The sequence below is a fragment of the Psittacula echo genome, assembly GCF_963264785.1.
Source record: "Psittacula echo genome assembly, chromosome: 3".
NCBI lineage: Eukaryota > Metazoa > Chordata > Aves > Psittaciformes > Psittacidae > Psittacula > Psittacula echo.
The window spans coordinates 105,103,092-105,124,839 of record NC_137736.1 but is presented as its reverse complement, the minus strand read 5'-3'; the positions used below and the strand labels follow the sequence as shown (position 1 = coordinate 105,124,839).

Here is a 21,748-nt window from a genome sequence, read left to right as displayed (position 1 = left end):
AAAATCTTGGCAGGATTTTTTAATTAATAAAAGATACTAAATACATTTTTCTCTTGGTTATAGGGATATCTCAGTGAAGACCAGCTAAAAGCTTTGAATGCTTACAGGCAGTTAATGAGTGACAAAAAGCAAACTCAGATACAGGAAGAATTCAAGAAGGCTTTAGAGTCAGCAGCACAGGAAGAAAATGGTTGTTCCAAAAGAGATGTGTCTACTGTATGGAAATTATGTGTGGTAGACTACAGAAAGCAAGAAAAACATAAAGGTTAGTACTTGGAAAATTATAAATAACTCTTATCTAAACATGGTAACTGGCCAACATAGGTAGATTTGAAGAGTTCTAGCATGTGTGTCAATACAACACACAACAGTTTTATTTGCGGTTTGGTTTAGGGCTTTTAGGTGGGAAGGAGTGTTGTGGATTTATTTTGATTAAAAGCTTTCAAATCAGCATTGCGTAGCTAATACATCTTAATCTGATACTATCAGGGGTGATACTGAGTATCTGGCGTCCACTGCTAGATGTTTGTTCGTTGCTAAAGGAAGGCAGTCGGTACAGAATCTACCATCTGTCAACATCACAGTCCAAAGCAAGATCAGACTCAACTAATATACAGTTAACAGCAACAAAGAAAACTCAGTATCTACAACTATCAGTAAGTGGCTTAAGTGCATAAAGATGTATTAATTAAGTGTATCAGTCTTATAAAGTGTCTTGTGTAAATACTGTAAAATGTTGTGTTTCTTCAGGTATCACAGGAGGTGCTGGCACAGATTTTCTTTCCAAGGCAGGCTCTAAACTTCACCAGTTTGTCAGATCCTTCTTTTCAGCCACCATGTGCTGAGGTTGATTTAGTTGGAGTTGTCATTTCTGTTAGCAGAACAGGTATGTTTTGGATCACATTCATGTCCTCCCATTGAATAAGTAGTAAATTTTTTATTTCAAAAGTCAAAATGATCTTGGTTGTTGTACCTGCATCTCAGGCCTGTGAAAACCTGCTAATATAGCTCATCACTGCTATATGCTGGCAGATAATTCTGTTTTCCTAAAGAAAAACTGTCCTCACTTGTTAGCTCAGGAAGAATTTAGTAAGGGAGGATCTAAGCTCATGAGAGGCTTTTTTTTTTTTTTTCATTCCATAAATTCTGTAAGTTCTCACGTCTGTGTTCAGCATCTGCAGAAGTAGCGTCCTGCATGTGAGCTCTCTCCTTTGTGTGCAGTGTCTTGGAATGCAGGCACTGGAGCTCATGGGTAGGGACAGGTGCATACTCTTCTATACTCTTCCAAATGAAAAGGAAAAGCACAATAGGAATATTGTTTTTCAAACACTGCAACACAGACTTTGAGTTGTTTTCTGTAATTGGTAAGGAGAGAGTATAGAATATGAATGAAGCAAGAAACATCTGTTACCATGCAAATAGGCTGTCATATTACATTTATCAATTCTCTTTCAAGATGTTTGTGACTTCTTTGCAGTTACAAATAGCAGTAATCAACCTCTACTTGCAGATTTAAAGGTTTAATTCATACTTTTTTCTTGCTTTAAGGTTTCACTACTATGGTGTACTTATCTGATGAAAGCTATAATTTAGTGGCAGTAAAGATCTGGACAGATCTCAGACACTTTGCTATTGAAGATATAGTTGTCCGCTGTGCATTCATTTCTGCAAGCAACCTTCAGTGGCAATCAGAATTCAGATCAGAAATTCCTATGCTGTTGGCTGGAGATCTTTCTGTATTCTCAAGCAGTCCAAAGGAAAGCTATCTTCTAGAGAAGGTTAATGGACTGAGAAGTACAATAGAGGTAAATCTGTATATTTTTAGTTTAATTTTAGCTACTGCTGTATTACATTTTTCACCAAAAATTCCATTAGTACTAAGAAATCTTTAAAACAAGTATTGCAAGTAATGTTGATTTTGAAGGTGAGAATTTGATGCGGGGAGACAGAGTAGGATGTTAATGCACTTTTCCTGCACATTCCTGACTCAAAGTGTCACCTATTGAATGTCTTTTGGTTTTGTTTTGATTTGGTTGGTTTTTTAATTCAACTTAATCTACACTGTCTTTAGCATGTGCCACGGAATCTTCTCTGGCTACCAAAAAATATTGTGCCTGTCAATAGGGAATCTGTCATGGACAGTTCAGCTGTAGCCTTTTAAAAGCTGGAATTTACTGTCTTGCTCAGTGAATATATTTAATATTAAATTGTTAATTTAATTTATTATTTCAGTTTTCTAGCTGTGCTAAATAGCATGTACTGGTCATGCATTTCCACTTCTTCTTGAAAAATAAGTTTAAATACAAAAAGATTTTTTTCTTGTTAACAATAAATGCAGGCTATGATACTTCTGTTCACAGAAAGTGCAGCAGTCTTAAAAGTTGTTGGTTTGATATAAAATAAACTTCTAGTGGGTTATGATGAGAAAACAAAGTCTTGAGTACTTTGTGAGCATACAGTACTTACGCAATTGGAAAGCAACTATTCTGCATTGTAAACTGTTTTCTCCTTTGTAGCATGTGGCCTCCTTTTGCTCTGATGCAGAAAGTAAATTAATGAATCTGCTACGAAGAAATCTCTTGCTTACACCCAGTTTAACTAAAAGATGTGGCTTGGAATGCCCCTCTCCTTTCTGCAACTCAGGTCTTTATGCAGAGGATAAAAGTTTGGTAAGCTTCTGCTAATTAATACTGTGTTTATACAGATGGTACATCCAGTAAGGATATAAGCAAGTTTTACACTGATAGCTGAAGGGAATGGTCTCCCTCCTCAGTCTGCTCCATACATTCTCTTCAGGGCAATGCAAGATGATTAGCTTTCTCTGTGCTTATTATGCCCCAGGAGGAGCTGTAGGTTATTCTTCCTCCAAGTGGTACATGAAAACCTCCCCTTGTGGTCTGTGTTTTCACATCACACTAAATATTCTGATTTTTTTATGAGTAAAATGAGTCATTCTTTTCCTATAGATGGTTTATCGCTTCCTTGGTCCCACTGTGAAGATTATCTGACAGGGATGTCACAGGAGGGAAAAATCTTGATCTTTACATTTTTTTCTCATGGCATTCTGCAGTTCCTGTATTTGCTTAGAGAATTTACCTCCTGGTCATCTTTTCTTAGATATTGTTCACTATTTCTAGGATTTAAAAGGGGAGAGGTATCACCTAGTAAATATTTACGTTTCATATAAGTCTTGACAAAGATAGAGTTAAATAGTACTAGAGTTTTCCGTGACGGCTGCTGATGACAAGTTGTTCATGATGTGAGTACTGAGTGCAGTCAGAACAAAAATCTTTCTTGCCACTTAGTTGCAAGGAAGGTGGAAACAACCCAGTGTGTTATCAATTCCCAGGGACTAAATTTAAGCTTATAAGGCATTCTTCTCCAATTCAGAGAAAGAGCTAATACCTAATTATGAAGGTTTTGTTTATATCTGTTTATTAAATATGTTAACAGAATTAAAACAGATGAGAGGTTAAAGGTTCTCAAGGATATGTTTGAATGATTTGTTGTGCAGTGGCTATCCTGTATTGTTAGCTTCAAGGTTTTTGGTCTAAATTCTATCCCTTTCTTCAAATTTTTTTCTTCATTTTCTCTACTTAACAACTGGGTGAGGATATATCCAATGCCGTAGAAGACTTAACTCCTTTTTTATGAGTGCTTTGATTTCCTACCACCTGGCAGAGAAAAATTTCCATACATTTACCTTAGATCTGAGAAACAGAATGTAAATGAGCTGTCTTAATGTACATGCAGACAGTAATTTATCAAGCATCAGTACTTGAAAAATAGTATTAGGCACTATCAGAAGGTATCAAACGGAAGTTAAGTTTGACATGAATGGTGACATAGAGGGGAAAACCTGGTACAAAAATGTGGTTTTGTGTAAGTAATTGAGGAAGCTAATGAAATAGGACATTCTGTTCAACATAGAACTTATTTCTTTTTAAATAGATCTCTTCTAAAATTGAAATAAAGCACCCAAGCCCTCTGTCAACTAGCACGCCAAATATGAAATTTGTCACACGAGGGTCAGCAAAAACACCTTCACCTGCTACAATTAATGATGACCATTCCAAAAACAGCAAGAAGAGAAAAGCCATGGACTTCCTTAGTTGCATACCTGCCCCTCCACCACTGACACCAATGTATTCAGTAATTTCTCCATCTTTAAAAAGAGCATTTCAGCCACCAAGAAGTTTGGGTTTACAGCGTAGCAATTCATCAAAAGAAACAAATCAGAATATTGGTCATGTCACCCCCTGTAGAAATTTGAGAGAAAATGTCCATCTTCCTGAGAACGACCTGGTTGCTGATGAAGAGCTTGCAATGATTAATACACAAGCACTCATGAATAATTTACCAGAAGAAGAAAAGATGGAGTATGTAAATGAAAACAGCAGTACAATAGCTACTAATTTATCTGACAATCTTTTACCCAAAAATAATTCCAGGTCTACTAGGCAAGCAAATAACTCATCAAAAAGCAGTTCTGACGTAGCTGAGGCTCTTCAGAAGGATGAAGGAACCTGACGACTTGTTACCAGCCCACAGAATGCTACAAAGACAACACCCCTGCAAATGCTACGAAAGGCACATGTACAGTACTGCATATATTTCAAATTCAGTTTATTTTTACACTTTGTACCTTAAATCCTGATTGTATTTAATAAAGCTGTATTATAAAAACAATGACATTTCCTCTGCAAAATAATTTGGCTTTCAATAATTATACATTTCTCACACAAACATGTATTGTACAATAGCATCAGTGTGGCTGAAGGTCTGATGACATTTTTGAAACCATTGCTTTGATTCTGATGTATTCTTAAATTATAGCAGGATCTTTGTTTCAGTCTAAAGCAATCAGTTTTGTTATAATAGTTCTTTGGCTGTCAGAAGTGGCACAGGGCAAAACAATTCTCTTAGGTTTATTGTTACCAAATTACACTTTAATTCTGAAATACAGCTGTGTAATTGTGACACAGTTCTTGTACTTCTCCCTTGGAACTTTCCATTTAGTGCTAAAATAGGCTTAGAGGACAGCTATTATTTGATTCATAGCAAAATGCCGTACAAAGTTATTAATGATAGAGCCTTGGTCAGTGTTTCCAAGGAGCTACTCCTTAAAGAAGCACTCAAGGCCACAGTATCATGAAAGATAATCAGATGTTTAATGTCATCATTTCTGCTGGGGAGTGAGTCAGTACTTGAATTCATTACTTTGTTCTCATTAATTTAAACTTCTCAGAACTGGAGTTTCTCTACTGGAGAGGGCAACAGTCCTGCTAGACTGGCTGCCAACTCCACGTTTTAGTTTGTTGTCAGCCTGCCCTTTGCCTGCTGTTTCCCACCACACACAAATCAAAGGAGGGAGGATGTTTCAGATCCAGCGCCACCCCCAGCTCCTACTCAACAACCTTTCAGGGGTCCTGTGCCACTTACTTGGCTCAAGTGCCAAGCTGGGAATGGCTCCTGGTGCCAAGCTGGACATGGTAGCAGGACTGGAGAATTGACACAAGCTTGCTGAAAGTTCTGTAAACCTTTGTGCAACATTGCAGAGCCAGGTTCCCTAGACCCCTAGGTCACAATTATTTACAGTGATGATATTACTTCTTTAAATGCAGCTTGAGTAGAAAATGCAATTCATTTCATACATCTCCTCTGTCCTGAAGAGAGCTTGGCATTTGCCCTGAAACAGTAGATTTCTTTATACCTTTACACTTCTTGGCTGAATTGCTAGATGAATAGCAGCTGTACCTGTATTTGTTAACAGCCAATGTGAGCTGTCTTCATATCCTACTGTAAAATAACTCATTACTGCCCTGTTCCATAAGCACTGCCTAATAATCCACACACACTTAAAAAATAATTGCCCTCACAAATGCTGTGTTTCAAAAATGTTCATGAGGCATCTTGATGAGGGCATAATCAGCAGAATTTAACTATGGATAAAATCCCTGCAGGATAGCTTCTCACCCATCCATCAGTCAGTGGCTTCTCAGCACTCAGCAGAAGAATTGATTTCTTCCCTTAAAAGAACATTCTTTCCCTTTCTTAAGTAATTACTTTGTACTTCTGAGTTAGTTTGGGTATTTGGTAGATTTGCACTTCAGCTACTTGGATCTGCTCCTGTAGCCCTGTTCCTACTTAGAAGCTAACAAGCACTGGCCTAATGCTAATGCTTCCCTTTTAGAAGCCCCTGTATATGGACTTGTCTCAGGACCAGGTGAACTCCTATGTCTTCAGGACCAGGTGAAATCCTATGGCAAGATAAAGGGCTCCATTTGGTATGTTTAAAGTTTCACCTTCAGGCTCGTGAAGCTGTTTGGCTGCACTAGAGCTGAGGTAAGAAAGACCAGCATGTATCCAAATAGCAGAGATGGGAATAGGGAACAACATCAAATCTTGCTAAAATCTGTTAGAGCTGCCTTTTCCATCATTCACTTTGCATCTCTTAAAGTTGCAATAATGCTCTAGGCAAGGTGGGGTGGGAAGATACAAAAAGTTATACAGCCAGACAGAAAGTATTAAAATGTCAAGAAATGACAACTGCGTGGAGAGGGAATTGGCCACATGGCCTGTAAGAAAGAAAGAATTAACTTAGGAATATTTGTTGTTATCTATTAGGGACAGAGAGTGATGCAGGAAACCGAAACCAAAACCAAACAGAACCCATGTGGCACAGCCACTGTCACTGTAAGCTTGGATGGATTTTCATGAAGGATGTGGGACAAGAGGGAGTACAGTTTCTGCTGGAGATAGTGCTTTTAGATTGGTCATGCAAAGCTGTGGGATTGTAATCCAGAGGCATTAGAATATTTCCAAGAAATAAAAGTAGTTCAGAAATATGGTAGAAAAATACAAGAATAAAAAAACAGTTTAGAGAAAAATATGTACAACTGGAGACTTTTATACCCTGTTAAAACCCACTGGGGAATCCACCTCTTCAGTTAAAAGGCATATTGCTTGTATGCGCCATGCGAGGCCTCCTGTCTGAGGGGGCTGGAGGTGGGCAGGAATGGGCACCCATGCTGTAAGCTGCGTTTGGTTCACGGGACCTTCTTTCATCTCGGCGTGGTTTTTCGGACTGAAGAACACTGTGGAATGTAACATTGTGCTCATATTGTTCCTTCATCTGTTGTATCTTTTGTCGAGGAACATGATGAGTATTTCTTCTGTAGAGTCAACATTAAAGAAGATAAAAGTATTTAGCTGACTGTGTGTTAGAGGTTACCTGAAGCTTGCTACAGTTCCCGACACGTTCAGGATAATGGTTCACATCCCCACTGATCTGTTTCTGGCCCTATTTTCCCAAACTGTTGTATGCTTCCACATACTTCTTAAAAATATTATGTCACAACTGAAAAAGGTAACCCAAGCATTTTTGTGGGTAGCCAGGACACAAGAAGTTAGACAAATGCTTTGAAATGAGAGTGCCATGTAGAAGACCTCTGTATTATATAATGCATATATATAGTGTGTATATAGTTTTGCTGGTGTTTAGTGCTAATGGCTTGATAGCCTCAGGGTGAGCTTTTGTACATCTGGAGAGATGCAGGCAAGGGCTGTAAATAGCCCGGGCACTGACTTAAAATCACCATGTATAGAGGTCAAAATAATGTTGTTGCTTTGTCTGAACACGGGTTAAAATCATACCTGATGTGGTTCAGGCTCCAGGGTAAATGACATGTTTGAGAGAGAGGGGAGCTCAAACACGCAGGGCTTCCTGGATAGACCTGAAACAGCTGCATTCTCTCAACACATAAGTAACAACTGTTTTTTCCAAAGACCACTCGGAACTTCTGTGAGTTTGCGAACTCAGAATATCTTTAGTTTTGCCATTTAACTATAAGGCACAATTTGTAATTGAATCCCTGCAGCAGACAGTGCTCTCACCCATGCCATTTGCGCCCAGTAACCAGCACAAACTTTATTGCTGGTGAGGATGTAGTGTGGGACCACAGCAGAAGCAGCCATCAGCTGTCCCTGAATCATCTGCCAAAGAGCTGCTCCAGACTGAGAATATCTGGATTAGCATTGCAGTGCTGCTGTAAAAAGCCAACTCGCTTCATATGATTAATAAAACAAAGTACAAACTACCAAGTAGCTCAATCTATAATAAGTGATTAGTAGTAAAATCTGCCTCTGCAGCAATGCCCTCCAAATGCTCCAAGCTGGTGCTGGTGAGCTGACACTTGCAGTTGAATGCTAAGGCATAAGTGCCCTCACCTGCCTTCAGCCCCAAGCCATCCACTGCCACCTGCAGTACCCTGAAGCCACAAGCACTGTGCAGAGCCATCACCGTCTGCCATGCACCACACACAAAAAGGTGCAGCCCTGAATTTTAATTTCAGTTCCTAGCTGATACAAAATGAGTAAATCAGTTGAGATTAAATACCTGTGCCCTGTTTTCTTGCAGTAATAAGTTATCATGTGTTAGCTACTGGATCTAGTAGATGGGAGTGCACTATTCATTCACTGTAATGTACTTGACATCAGGTTGGTTAAAGGCTAGGAAATTAGCCTGCATGGATTTTTTTCTCAGTGATGTAACCATTAACCCTGCAGCCACTAGCAAAACAGAGTCCTATTTGGCTCCCTCTGTATCCTACCACCTCACGCAGCATTGATACATTCATTGTATCCCTTCTGGGTGAGCATGTTAAGATCTTTATAAAGATCCTCTAGAGTTCCATTTATTGCCCACACTTAAGCACCATACACAATGGTGTTACAGCAAGACCATGTTTGTTATGGTTAGATTTTTTAAGAACTGAGTATTGTCTGTAGTGCTTGGACATCTTTTTGTGCCCAAAGAGAGTGCTGCTCAAAATACAGAATGAAAATTAGGGTTCCTGCCCCAAGAAGCTTGCAGTATAAATACACGCTTCAGGGGGGTTGCTTTTTCTACTGCCTGGCTCACTTCATGGTTAGGCTTTTTCAGTGCTGAGTTCACTACAGGCCAGGTAGGTACTAATAGACATTTTCCACAACAACCCTTCTGTTGTCATTTGCTAGGTTACTTTTTAGCATATGTGAAGAGGAAGAGGGCTGACATTTCTCAGACCACATAAATAAAATAGAAGCTGTCTGCTGTATCAAAGAGATGTACCTTGTCAGTTCCTGAACATTGAACTTCCAGGGTGTATCTGGTTCTTGGAATACAACTTCATATCCATTTTCACGTGCCTAAAGAAGGACACAGAAGTGTTAGATGCATGGCTGCCAAGCTCAGGAATAGCCAATCATCCAGACCCCCAGAGATTTTATCTAAGAGATGTATCATATGTACCAGGAGCCAGAAACGGGAAGATAACCATGACTCCCACCAAGGTGCTGCTGCTCTGAGGCCCAGCTAGTTTTAATTCCAATCAAAGGGTTTGGGTCTCCCAGAAAAACTTGCCTCAGCCTTGCCCCAGTCCCTGTCCCCCATTGCAATGGGATCCTAGCACTTGAACACTTTGGAACTCTTTGAACACAGTTCAAGAGCTGCAGGTTGGCCACGAAGGCTGGAGCTTCTAGAGTGTGAGGTCAGCATCTATCAGATGTGCTATTTCCAGCTACTGAGTCTACAGGCCTCAGTATGTTATCATAATTATATATTATATATATAATATATATATAAATATATTATTATATTAATTATATTAATTATTATTAAATTATTATTAAATAAAATTATAAATAAAAATAAAATATAAAAATAAATATAATTGTAAATAGAAATTATTATTAAATTATTAAATATTATATAAAAATATATAATTATATTAATATATAGTATATATAAATATTATATATATTATATTATATATCATAAGTGTTGCCCCCCGCAACACTCCTTTCCAAGTCAGGACAGACATCTAAGAAGTTACAGCCCCACAGCTGTGGTGCATACAGCTGTAATGAGCTGCTGCTGGGCTGGTTATCTGCAGATCAGTTGCTGGTACCTAATAGTCACTGGTTTACTTATTAAAATAACATCTATCAATCACCAACTATTTTATCATTTATAAGCCAGAAGAAATAAAGGTAGAGCAGTGTACCATGTTACTCTATATTTATGTACGCACACACAAATGTCCATATATGTATTTAATACAGGATTTGATTGCTTTTGTCTTGATTTGTCAGGGAAATCTGTTCACCTTTTTATACTTTTTATACTTTGCCCTTTTATACTGTTTACCTTTTTATACTGTGCTCTCATGTGCTTCTGAGTCACCCACAAGCACTCATAACTGCTCCTGGGGTGACACGCCCAGCCTCTCCAGCACCACCAGAAATTCCTGCCTCTTCTGTGCTCCCATTACAAGCAACACTTACACACAAATTTCTTAACTGACAAGACCATAACCCAAGAATAGAAGTGCGAGCAGACAGGCCACAATATAAAACTGCACTAAAATGTTGCCATCTCTGCCAGAACTCTTGACAAGAGATACCAGTGCACCTTCAGAAGCTGTTTATAGTGTACTTTTTGCAAGTCATAAACTAAAATTGTAAGTAAGTCATATCTTGTTATATTTGTCAACAGATAGATAGGTTGGGAACTGTTTAATTCATGTCACTGCTGAGGAAGGAGATGACATCCTGATTGCCAAGAAGAGGGCAAGTTCAAAAGACTGTTGATCTTTTCAAGTAACTTTGCCTTCACTGAGCTATATAGCGGACTAGATAAAACAGCTACACTGGCACTTCTTCCCCTACTTCACCACAATATCAATCCTTAACTATAATCAGAGAACTAAGGGAGAATGGAAGTAATTGTTCTTAACCACATCAGATAACCTCATGAATGTCATAGCTGAGCATATAAAAGCAATAAATCAGAGCTTTCCCTACCATTATCACATACGGCTTCATTTCCCAAGCATGGATGTTGGTATTATCAATAATAACCGGGCTTTTCCCATTCTTCATTGCTTTGCGTGCTGTAATGTAACACATTAAGTAAAGCTAAAATGTATTAAGTAACAGGCTGAGCCAGGTCTCACTACCACAGCATCCTTTCTTTGCCCACCACTAACAGCCTTGTTTCCCCACCATTTGGTGCAGCTGCCACCCAAATGGGAGCAGTGGTTGTTTCCCACAGATGCCCTCCTAGAGGAGGTGCTGCAGCCGCTGGCTCTGCTCAGTGATACAAGCTGAAGCTCTCATAAAACATACTTAGCAGTATCGTAGCACTATGTGTTTAAAACAGCTAAAAATGTCTGTCATTTGCTAAAGATCCCTGCTACAAGATCTGAAAGTATGTTTGCCATTGCTAGAAATGAGTTCAGAGCACAGCCTCAAAAGCACATTACATTTTTCTTACTGAAGTAGAGACCTGGGTTGTTTCATTCTCAAACTTATAAATAAGTTTGCAAGTTTTCCTCCTGGCTATCACGAATTGCCCCCCGCAACACTCCTTTCCAAGTCAGGACAGACATCTAAGAAGTTACAGCCCCACAGCTGTGGTGCATACAGCTGTAATGAGCTGCTGCTGGGCTGGTTATCTGCAGATCAGTTGCTGGTACCTAATAGTCACTGGTTTACTTATTAAAATAACATCTATCAATCACCAACTATTTTATCATTTATAAGCCAGAAGAAATAAACTCAGAAGTGGTAAATGTATTTTCCTAATCAGTACCCATGAACTGCACTATGACACCACTTCCAGATATTTTATTTTGGGGGCTAACTTTAAAGACAGACTGAAAAGCAAAACTGTTTTCTAAAACCCCTGGATCGAGTTCAGTCACCTCTCTTTTGGTTCCATTTGTGTGCATCCTCTAGGAAGTCAGGCTCAAACACGTATACACCATTTTCAACGAAGAAGTCATCCGTACTAAGAACTACAGCACTGGGATAGTCACGTTTTAGTTGTCTGAAACAAAAAAACAAGATGAAAGAAGGATTAGTATAGCCTAACGCACAGCTTTCACAAAGCCCATCATTAACCCACCCTTTATGAATGCTCTGCAGATAGTGATTCATTTGTAAAATCCGAGTTTAAAGGATCTGACAGTAATGTCATCAGTAAGTGGACACATAGAAGGAAAAGAATGGAGCTTAAAGGTGTGGCCCTGATTTCTTTAATTCAGCAGAGAAGTCTACACCAGACTACCAACATGCAAGTCTTCAGTCACATCATATATTCAGTTTTCTTCCTGAGTCAGAATCGTAGAATCATAGAATAGTTAGGGTTGGAAAGGACCTTAAGATCATCTAGTTCCAACCCCCCTGCCATGGGCAGGGACACCACACACTAAACCGTGTCACCGACGACTCTGTCCAACCTGGCTTTGAACACCACCAGGGATGGAGCATTCACAAGTTATCTGAGAAGGTATGATTGCAAACACAAAAAACCCCAAACCAAAACTGCTGATCCCATGGAAGTTGATCTCAAAAGACAATTTGGCAATACGAGTTTGGCTGTAGAGAGATTTCTGAAGATAACCAGGAGGAATGATCTGTCATTCAGTTAAGGTGGTCTTATATCGCCACTGCTCTGGCTGGCTGGGATTTTGGGGTTCAGTCTGGAGGTTTTGGGTTTGGGGTTTTTTGCAACAAAGCACATAATACTTTTTTTTTTTTTTTTAATTTGCAAACACATACCTGAGTGATTAGCCAATATTTCTTAGTATTTGTTGCAACTTCATGGGTTTTTTCTGCTTTTCACTTGTCTCTGTTTTACTTAATTCTCCTCTTGTAGAGTTGAGTAGTTTTTATTTATTTTCAGCATTTAAGCAGGTTTTATAGACAAGTCTGAGCTGTCTGGATTGGCAGCCCGCAAAACAATAGCAGGGCAACCCCTCTTCTCTTCACACCAGTGTGCATCCCACAGCAGTGCTCGTTCAGCCCTGGGATACCCATGGAGGGCAGATGCATGTCCTGCTGTAAGCTGACCAGCTGCCTCATGGACCATGACTGGCTTTAGGAGGTGGAAGTACTGGCTCATATGCTGGTTTAAATAAGAAGCATTCCTCTGCCAGTCCTTATAGGGCATAAGAAAAGACCTTAGCGCAAAATTGCGTCCCCATTTTTGTGTAACCCAGATCTGTGTCCAGATTCTTCAGTGAAAAAAACAACAGTGTTATGGGATGAAATCAGGGAGATTTTATCTGCATAAAACCAGGGAGAGCCCGCAGCAGAATCTCACTACTCACTGTCTTCCTAAGGCCCAAAACATCTCTGGAAAAGAAAATAAGGTCAGCTGAGGAACCTTGTAGCTCTCAGACATGAATGCTGCTTCCCTGCTATCTCACAACACACCTGGTCTCCAGTCCTGGGACTTGTTTCAGCTTCCCTGATAAACTTCTTGTTTTCCATCCCCATAAACTGCAAAACAACTATTTCTCAATGTCTTATCTAATTGAGCAACAGCAAGAGAAAAGGTGCCTCTAGGTTATCAGTGAAAAACAGACACAGAGAGAAAAACCTTAATTCCAGCCCTGCCCCAACCATTCACTTGCCAATTTTACCCTAATCTGCCTGCCAGCAGCAGCTCTTCACTAGGATTGCATTTCACATTTAGCCAAATAAAGGTCAGCTGCTGACTTTGTTCCGCCTCCACTGCAACTTCTACCATCTGCTGAGTAATTAATACCATTTTGTGTTGGCAACCACGAGGCTCACGGCTGTTGGGACTGGGCTGTAGCTGCTGTTACGTATCATTTAGCACCCATATATTATCTTCCAGCTCCAAAGAGAGTTTTTACTCACATAATCACTGCTGGACAACCAGATCTAACAAAGGTCACGTTGCAAAAAGTTAACAAAGAGTTAAATTATTTTGCTTTATTTTTGGTCCCAGGCAAAGAATTCTTATAATGAAGAGCATGGGAGCACCTAATGCTCACCTGGTTACTCCTGTACTGATGAACAGAGGGGTTCAGCTCTCACTGCAGTTCAGCACCTCACCTTTCCCTCTGCTCTACCCACCTACATCACAACCTCTTCTCTAAAAACTTGGCTGTGCTAAAATATGTGAAAATACGTTGAGAAGGATCTCGGGGGGGGGGGGGTTCTTGCTCAGTGTTTCCTTTAAAAATGTTCTTGACCGGTGCAATTTTAAACAATTATTTTCTTAGCATACACCTTAATGAATTTTTAACATGTATATATGCAGGATCCCATGAGGACTTTGATGTTAACCCCTAAGCAATCTAAATAGTACATGATTATCTATAAACTCAGTCTACTGTCCTCATATCACTGGTAATTAAAGTAGATAAAACTTGTGATTCAACGGAGAAAAAATAGGACACGAAATGTGCTAACGGCTATGAATTACTGTCACATTTGCTGTATTCATACCAAACAAACTCCTACTAACAGCAACATAAGAAAACATTAAGTGGGAAAAAGGTGTTTTACCTTCTGCTTATTTTGCTAGTTTTCACTTTTAGCCTCCTAAAACACCCAAACTGACACTTACCACTTTCTTTAATCACCTATTGCCTGTGAAGGTTTTTCTGCCCCTTATACTTTCAAAGGGCCCCCAAATCTCTTTAGTATGTTCCCTCAGAAATAAGCTTTCTACGACCTACACAGGCCCACAAGTGGGTTGAGAAGAAGGGGTTTACATAATTAGATCTGGCTTCTAATCCCTGTATGCAATAAATAGACCTGTATTTTAGCAAAATATGCCCAAGCTGTGCAAAATGGGAGGATTGGTGGCCAGTGTTATTAATTATTACATTGTGAGCAGCACTGTAAAAAGAAAATTACCCAGTGCTGTTAGATCCATAAAGTGTGAAGCATACTGAGGAGGAAAAGCAAAATGAAATCTCTTTGCAAGATCAAAGGATACATATGAGCTATGTTTGCATTTCTTAAAAAAAGCCATCAAACTCAAAGGGCTGCGCTGTGATAAGCAGGACCTGTCAAAGGTTCAGTATTAATTTGCCTGCTTGGAACATTTAATTGCACAGCATCACAGCTCTCTACCTTGCAGTAAATACAAAGTAGGATATGCTCTGTGTCTTGCTAAAGATAAGTTGCTGCTGTTTTGGAAAATACAAAGGATAAGAGAAGATGGAGAGTCCCTTTTACAAGTAGTTACATAGAAAAGATGAGGGGTAATAGACACAGGTTAATCCTGGGGAGATTCTGACTGGAGACAAGAACAAAAAATTTCACAATGAGCACAATCAGCTGTTGGAATAATCTCCATTGGGAAGTGGTGGATCCCCCAACACTGGACACTTCTAAGATTCAGCTGGACAGGGTGCTGGGACATCTAGTCTAGGCCATGTTTTACCTTAAAAGGTTGGCCCAAATGAACCTTGGGGTCACTTCTAAGCTGGTGTTCTATGATTCTGTACTGCTGCGTTTCTGTTTGACCAAAGTACACTGTAACAACTGCCTCAGCGAGTAGAGTCTCCTCTACTTTTTGATTATGATCTGTTCCCATGGTATAAAGCATACCATTTTAAAGTCTCTTTTTTCTAAAGAGCATCTTCAGTGCTTTCAAACAATCATTTCAGATTTTAACTATATGTGTAGACAAAAAGCAAATATTCAGGATTTCAACTAGTTGGATGCATTAAAGTACTTGAGAGAAGTCTCCGTATCACTAGTAATATTATTGAAGAGAAAAAAACCCCATAACAGTATTCCATAGGCTGTCAAGTTTTTCCATCAGAAAATTTGAAAATTGATTGATTTCTGATTTGAGCCAGGTATGCAGATTGGAAGGAACATTTGCAGTGCTCAGAAGGCAACAGGATGGTTTACTGGCTAGATCTCTGAGCCAGTAAATTCTCAGTCTACTTCCAATGTAACTGAGATCAAAATATGTAGGTACTGACACCACATGCAGCCACTTGCTCTGGTCACTTTTCCCAATGTAAAGCATTTCTGTGACATTTGGAAGCCTTTAGTTTCAGCAGAAAATGAGAACTATGAGATCTGGAGCACATGCCCAGCACTAGCACTGAAACACTTGTGTTGGAGCAACAGCATGATGAGGACCTTGCCCTGCTCTGCCAACAGCTCTGTTGGCAAAGCACTCACATGCCTGGGTGTCTCACCTACAGTGGGTAGAGAAGTGCATGAGAACTTTGCATGGGATCGGGCTGCAGGTCACATTTGGTAAATACATTCAGGAGAATCACCTGTTAGTGTTTTACATTGTGTTGCCTGGTGCTGCAGAGCTGAAGTCACAGAATCATAGAATCATTTGGGTTGGAAGAGACCTTAAAGCCCATCCAGTTCCAACCCTCTGCCATGGGCAGAGACACCTTCCTCCAAAGCCCCTTTCCAGCCTGGCCCTGAACACTGTCAGGGATGGGGCAACTTCTCTGGACAACCTTTTTGTTTGCTTTTGCAAATAATCACCTTCCTCCTCCTCCAGCAGGATCTTGCCCTGAGCTTTGCTGCAGTAGTTTTCTTCAGCCATCGCGTTGCTCAGCACGTTGTGTTTACCAACACCAAATGGTACACAATGGGGGAATAGCACATCTCAGAATTTTGGTAGCGCAAGTCCTTCCATAATGTGGGCAGAGTCAATGGAGAGGTAACAAATGCTGTTTTTACAGCTGCCCTTTGATCTGTGGACTGCTGAGTGGCTAAATGCAATGATATCATTAACAGGGGCTAGAAACAGAGTAAGTTCCTCAAATGCTCATTTCGCAAGAGACTAAAACAATACGTACAACTGGTTTGTAAATCTGTCATTAATAATTAATCTTGTCTTGTAACCAAAAAGCACATAGGTGAGTCAGTTATTTGCACTGCTCGAGAATATGGCGTCAAACTATTATGCTCTGTACTAAGAGAAGACCCAACCCCCCCTCTGAAGGAGAAGAACTTACAGAACCTCTTTCGGGGGAACACATTTGGGTGCCAGTAAAAACACTGCATTTGGCTGTTCATTAAAGAACTTGGTCTTGCCCAAGTCCTGTGAGGCAGAAAGCTCAGTGTGACAGGAAAGACTGTACTGACAAGAGGAAACTGTACATTAACCCAGTGTTTCACACACCTTCCACAGCGAAGCCCTTCCTTTGGCAGCCTGTAATCCCCGCGTGTGTTCCTCACCCAAGCAGAGGAAGAAGACAGCGAGTGTTCCTCTTTTGATGGAGAATGGGTGAGTGGCACCAGAAGCCGTGAGGTACTGGACTGTGAGATCTTGTGATACCAGATTGTGGCTATGCTGCATCATGCCCATTGCAATGCCATCTCCCAGCACTCCCCTCGGGGGTTTTCCACCTATTTTTAGTCAGTCTTGGAGCTGTTGGGGAGTGGACTGGTCTGACCACTTTATACACCCTATAGCTCTGACCAGGAATGCTGGACACCATGAAAATACAAGTCAGAGTTGTCAGTTTTCACAGTCAGAGAGGAAGTGCTTTACTGTGTTTGTGATTAACCACGAACAAATCCAAAACAACACAAAACCAAACAAACAAAACCCACCACCAACAAAAAGGGACTAGTCTGGCACTTCTTAGAGAAGAAACAGCTGCCCTGGAGTGGGTGATTAGTCCATCTTAATATAAACATCCCTTCTGGTACTGCTCACTCCGGACAACAACATTCACAGTTCTACAGGCAGCACATCCCCAAAGCGGTTATAGGCAGCTGGAGCAGAAAGGCTTTGAGCGGTTCCTGGAGGCAGAGAAGGTTTCCAAATGGCTGTGCTTACTCGTCGGAGGTCCTGCGAGGCTTCCGCCTCCCCCTGAGCCAGAACCAGCTCTGAACCAGTGCCTCACTCGCCTTCGCCTGACTTACGACGGTGTCTCCTGCTCTCCCACGGGCACCGCACCGGGAGACCCCGCGGTGCCGCTCCCGGCACACGGACCCTGCAGAGCGGCCCGCCGGGAGCCGAGCCGCGATGGGAGCCGAAGGAGGAAAAGGAGAAAGGCGAAGGGCTGCGGAGCCACCGCCTTACCTGGCCAAGGTGCTTTTCCCGGAGCCCGGTAGCCCCCGCAGCAGCACCAGCCGCCCGGCGAACCGGCCCCGCCGGGGCTGCAGGCTGAGCCCCCCCAGGGCCTGCAGCAGCCGCTCATCCATCCCCGGCCCCGGCAGAGAGCGGGGTGGGAGCAGCCGGGCCCGGCCCGGCCCAGCCCGCAGCGGCGGGGAGGAGAAGGGAGCCCGGGCAGCCGTTACGGAGCCTGGCCCCGGGGATCATTCCCCCGGCCCCCGCCGCGGCTTGTGTCGTCCACTGACGGGTGGGTAGGGGAAACCCGCGTCCCTCGGTGGAGGGAGACCTGGGATCCGTCCCAAGCTCCCGAGACCTTCCCCCTGTGAAAACGAAAGCTGTCTGAAGGAGAAGCATACAGGAAAGAAAGGACATTGGCTGCTCATGCCGCAAAACCGTGCAGTTATGGCATCGGCCTTCTACCCGGAACATTAGCCCAAGAGACCATCTTTCATAACTTAAAAATCGAGATTAACTCCCAAATTCTCAAAAGTGGGAGAACACAAGCCAGTGCTGAAAGCGTTCAGTCCCCTGTGCTGCCCATGTGTATTGGTCATACCAGAAAGGGAATCACCAAAACTCTTCCGAGGAGTGTAGCTATCTACAGGACACCAGATACAGAAGGGTTTTTTTTCTTCCTTCCCTCTTTGCCTCCCCGACTGTGATGGAGTTCACCCCACCACAAAGGCAGGCAAGGATTCCAAGCAGCTGTAGCCAAACAACTGCCCTGCACCAATGACCCTATGCCTCACGCTCACTTCATCAACTCCACTTTTTTCAAATACATTATCACATGAGAAAAACTATAGGGAGTTTAATAAGATTTATTTCCCCTAAAGAAAATCTGATCTGCTTTCAGCTGATCACCACACAAGCCAAAGAAATTATAGTTTCCTGTAAACCCAGTAACAGCTGGCATGGCATCACACCCTTCCTCTCAGAGGTACATGCAGTATCAACTCCAGCTTGGTTAAAAGGTGGCCTCAGGCATGCCACAGGGACATGCCACCACCAAACTACAACAGTGAAGCTTTTGGGTCCGAAGTTTGCAAATAGCGCTGAAGAGTGTTCACAGATCAGGAGGCGGCTTAGCTCCCTCGATGTGGCACACCAATAATAGCTGAAGCAAGTGGGAAAAAAATAGTGGTAGGAAAGAAGATACATACACTTGAAAACTCAAAGATACCCAAGGGGGTTTAAAGTAAACTTAAACTGGCAACACCCTACTAAGAGATGAAACACCTTTTGTCCATACAAGAACACTGTGAGATTTTCAGAATTACTTTTATTTTAAGCAATCTGGAAGGTCAGTGTTCAGTAACAGAAAATACGGGCATTCAGATTTCTCTCTCAATAAACAGAAGTAGGAAGAAAATATTAACCCTTAAGTGACATTTTCTTGAAATCAAACTAACTTGCCTGCTGTCAGCGGGACATCAGGTAAGGCTGAAGCTGTGGCTATGGCCAGCATGAATTACCTTCCTTCTCCCTGTGACATTTTGTATAACATTCTGCTGGTAGAAGGGCAGCACATTTCCAACCAAGGAAAGTAAAAATCACACAAGTACATAAGAAATGCATAAAAAAAAGTGCAGCTGGTACATTTCGCCAATGGTACAACCTTAATTTAGAGCTACAAATATCTTTAACTGCTTATGCTTATATGCAGGATTTGTTTAAGTGGAGAGTTGGGATGCATCAGCAATTCAGAGCACAGTGGAGCTTCAGCATGACTGCAGTTGGGTAGCAGCTCTTCAGCTGATGCACATCAAAAAGGGTGCAGGGAAAGAGGAAGAAGAGGAGGTGAATGAACAGATGGATCAATATTCTGGATGTGGAGGCTGTGTAAATGGGAAATACTGTTTTTGGCAAGTACACACAACCTAAGCTTCCTTGCTTCTCCTCTTCTCGTTGATCTTTTCTCATCTTTTTCACCATGAGGTTATAGTTGTCTTTTCTGTCACTCCCTCTCACTGCAAAGTAATTTCCAGCCTTATGCCGGTCTCAATTGACAAAAGTTGCTCTTTCTGATTAACTAACTAGGTGTAATTTCATTTGTCCTTTCATCTCCCTCCATTTTCTATTGCCTGTCTCACCTTCTTTACTTGCTATTTCTGCAAGCACTCATGATTTTTCATGGAATTGAATTCATCACTTAATGAGTTTGGCTCACTCTGCACATGTAAAATATTTCCAGCTTTCCTGATTATCCGTGTAGGCCTTAGACATTTCCATGAGCAAAATTTTAGATTTTATTGCCGGGGTTCATTCATTTCTGCTGCTCATCTCCCCCTGGAAATCAATACTCATGTTATTGGGACAACTTCTTCAGTAACAGAATTGCTATTAGTAAGGTTACTGTTCTAGTTGAGGAATGAACACTGTGCTTAATTTTGAGGGGAAAACCACAATATTAAAGAAAAAAAAAAAAGAGGAAACAACTGCTTCAGGCTTAAATCATAAGAATTTAAGTAAAAAATGGCAAAAGCAATACTACTAACAGAAATATCAAATCACTCATTACCAGTGCTTATAAGGCTTATCAATCTATCACAAACCATATGCACCTCACCTCCAATATGTTTGAACCAGATCTACAGTGAAATTTTCTCCTTATTTCTATAGTCCCAAATAAGTCTAGTTGAAGGGAAGCACTAAGCCTAGTTTTAGGAGAAAAAGTGGTAAGTTGTGCACCTCTGGGTGAAAGAATAGGAGTTACTGATGAAAACATTCCACCTGAGGTTGTAAATAGACTGGGGTGTGATTATGACTGGCAGGATGAAAAGCAAAAGTAGGGTAAGACACATAACAGGCACCTTTCCCTGCAGGTAGGCATTACTACCAGTTTGTGTACCAGCTGATGTGGCAACATCTTGGATCCTGGTACAAATGAATTAAATACCAGAGTCTGAAGCTCACACCTCATGCTGACAGACATCTCCTTTCTGCTTACTGGTCTCTTATCTCAATCTCTTTGTACCACACTCAAGGATGTACTAAGAAGGCATAAATCCCAAAGGGCTTCAGAAAGTGACCCTTTGGCACACACAACAGAGTTATCTGAATTTTGACTTTTCATATGTGGACAGAGAGATTGCTATTGGGGGGCTGTAGAGAAGGTGGCCAAAGATTCATGCCAAGAATCTACAGTGTTTTCTTCCTTCCAGGTTAATCCTCACATTTAAAATCCTTGGTGGCCAACTGAAGTCCTTCCATGGTGCAATCAAAGTGAGAAGTTTCTGAAAGAAAAAATAGCAGATTCTGCTGAAATACCACAACAGCACAGACTGCAGAAAGACTTTAATGGTTGCAAATCTGACTGAGGTTCACCTTCAAAGTTAAAAAGTTCAAAGTTAAAAAGAATGGAGAAGAAGCAGATGATGGAAAGCAAAAGGAAAATAAATGCAAGAATGGAAATGAAGAAAACTTGGATGTCAAAACTAGAGACAGTAAGGATGTAGCAATCTCAAGGCTGAAAAATAAAGAGAAGAGTAACAGTGGACTTTTTTCCTCTACATGTCACAAACACTATCTAATTAATAGCTTTTCAACCAATACCACTATAGCATAACTACATCCCATAATTGTTCTGTTGTGTTGCAAATCTTTCCCATTACATTTACTTGGGACCTCACAGGCCTCCAATTTACGCAGTTCATGGGAGCCACCAGCAGAGCCTGATGGTTACTCTTGTCTGAGAGTTCCAGAAACACCATTCTGGGCAGCTCTTACCCATCCTGGTAGTTGTACTATCTGCTTAAGTAAACTGTAGGCCAGGTTTTCCTGGTGAGCACTGTAAAAGGCAGGTGAGGTTTTCTGGTCACAATTCTGTGC

At 41.2% G+C, this 21,748-nt stretch overlaps 3 protein-coding genes across 12 annotated transcripts in view; 1 reads left to right on the top strand and 2 right to left on the bottom strand.

The window, feature by feature from the left end:
• BRCA2 (BRCA2 DNA repair associated) overlaps positions 1 to 4,657 on the top strand; it is a 37,173-nt gene extending 32,516 nt beyond the window's left edge. For all 3 annotated transcript variants that reach the window (XM_080613397.1, XM_080613396.1, XM_080613398.1), the window contains 6 exons: positions 64 to 265; positions 490 to 656; positions 751 to 886; positions 1,549 to 1,805; positions 2,517 to 2,669; positions 3,952 to 4,657. In XM_080613397.1, coding sequence (XP_080469523.1) covers positions 64 to 265; positions 490 to 656; positions 751 to 886; positions 1,549 to 1,805; positions 2,517 to 2,669; positions 3,952 to 4,530 — 1,494 coding nt within the window. In that variant the 3' untranslated portion in view covers positions 4,531 to 4,657. The remainder of the gene's footprint in view (positions 1 to 63; positions 266 to 489; positions 657 to 750; positions 887 to 1,548; positions 1,806 to 2,516; positions 2,670 to 3,951) is intronic.
• On the bottom strand, positions 4,610 to 21,119 carry N4BP2L1 (NEDD4 binding protein 2 like 1). The gene is made up of 6 exons (XM_080613409.1): positions 21,094 to 21,119; positions 17,885 to 18,237; positions 11,748 to 11,872; positions 10,846 to 10,934; positions 9,113 to 9,189; positions 4,610 to 7,175 (listed from the first exon to the last, which is right to left on the bottom strand). Exons 2-6 carry the CDS (start codon positions 18,004 to 18,006, stop codon positions 6,947 to 6,949), a joined length of 642 nt encoding a protein of 213 aa, XP_080469535.1. The 5' UTR covers positions 18,007 to 18,237; positions 21,094 to 21,119; the 3' UTR covers positions 4,610 to 6,946.
• N4BP2L2 (NEDD4 binding protein 2 like 2) overlaps positions 21,082 to 21,748 on the bottom strand; it is a 48,555-nt gene continuing 47,888 nt past the window's right edge. For all 8 annotated transcript variants that reach the window (XM_080613402.1, XM_080613400.1, XM_080613406.1 and 5 more), the window contains one exon: positions 21,082 to 21,153. The gene's annotated coding sequence lies outside the window, so the exon portion shown is untranslated. The remainder of the gene's footprint in view (positions 21,154 to 21,748) is intronic.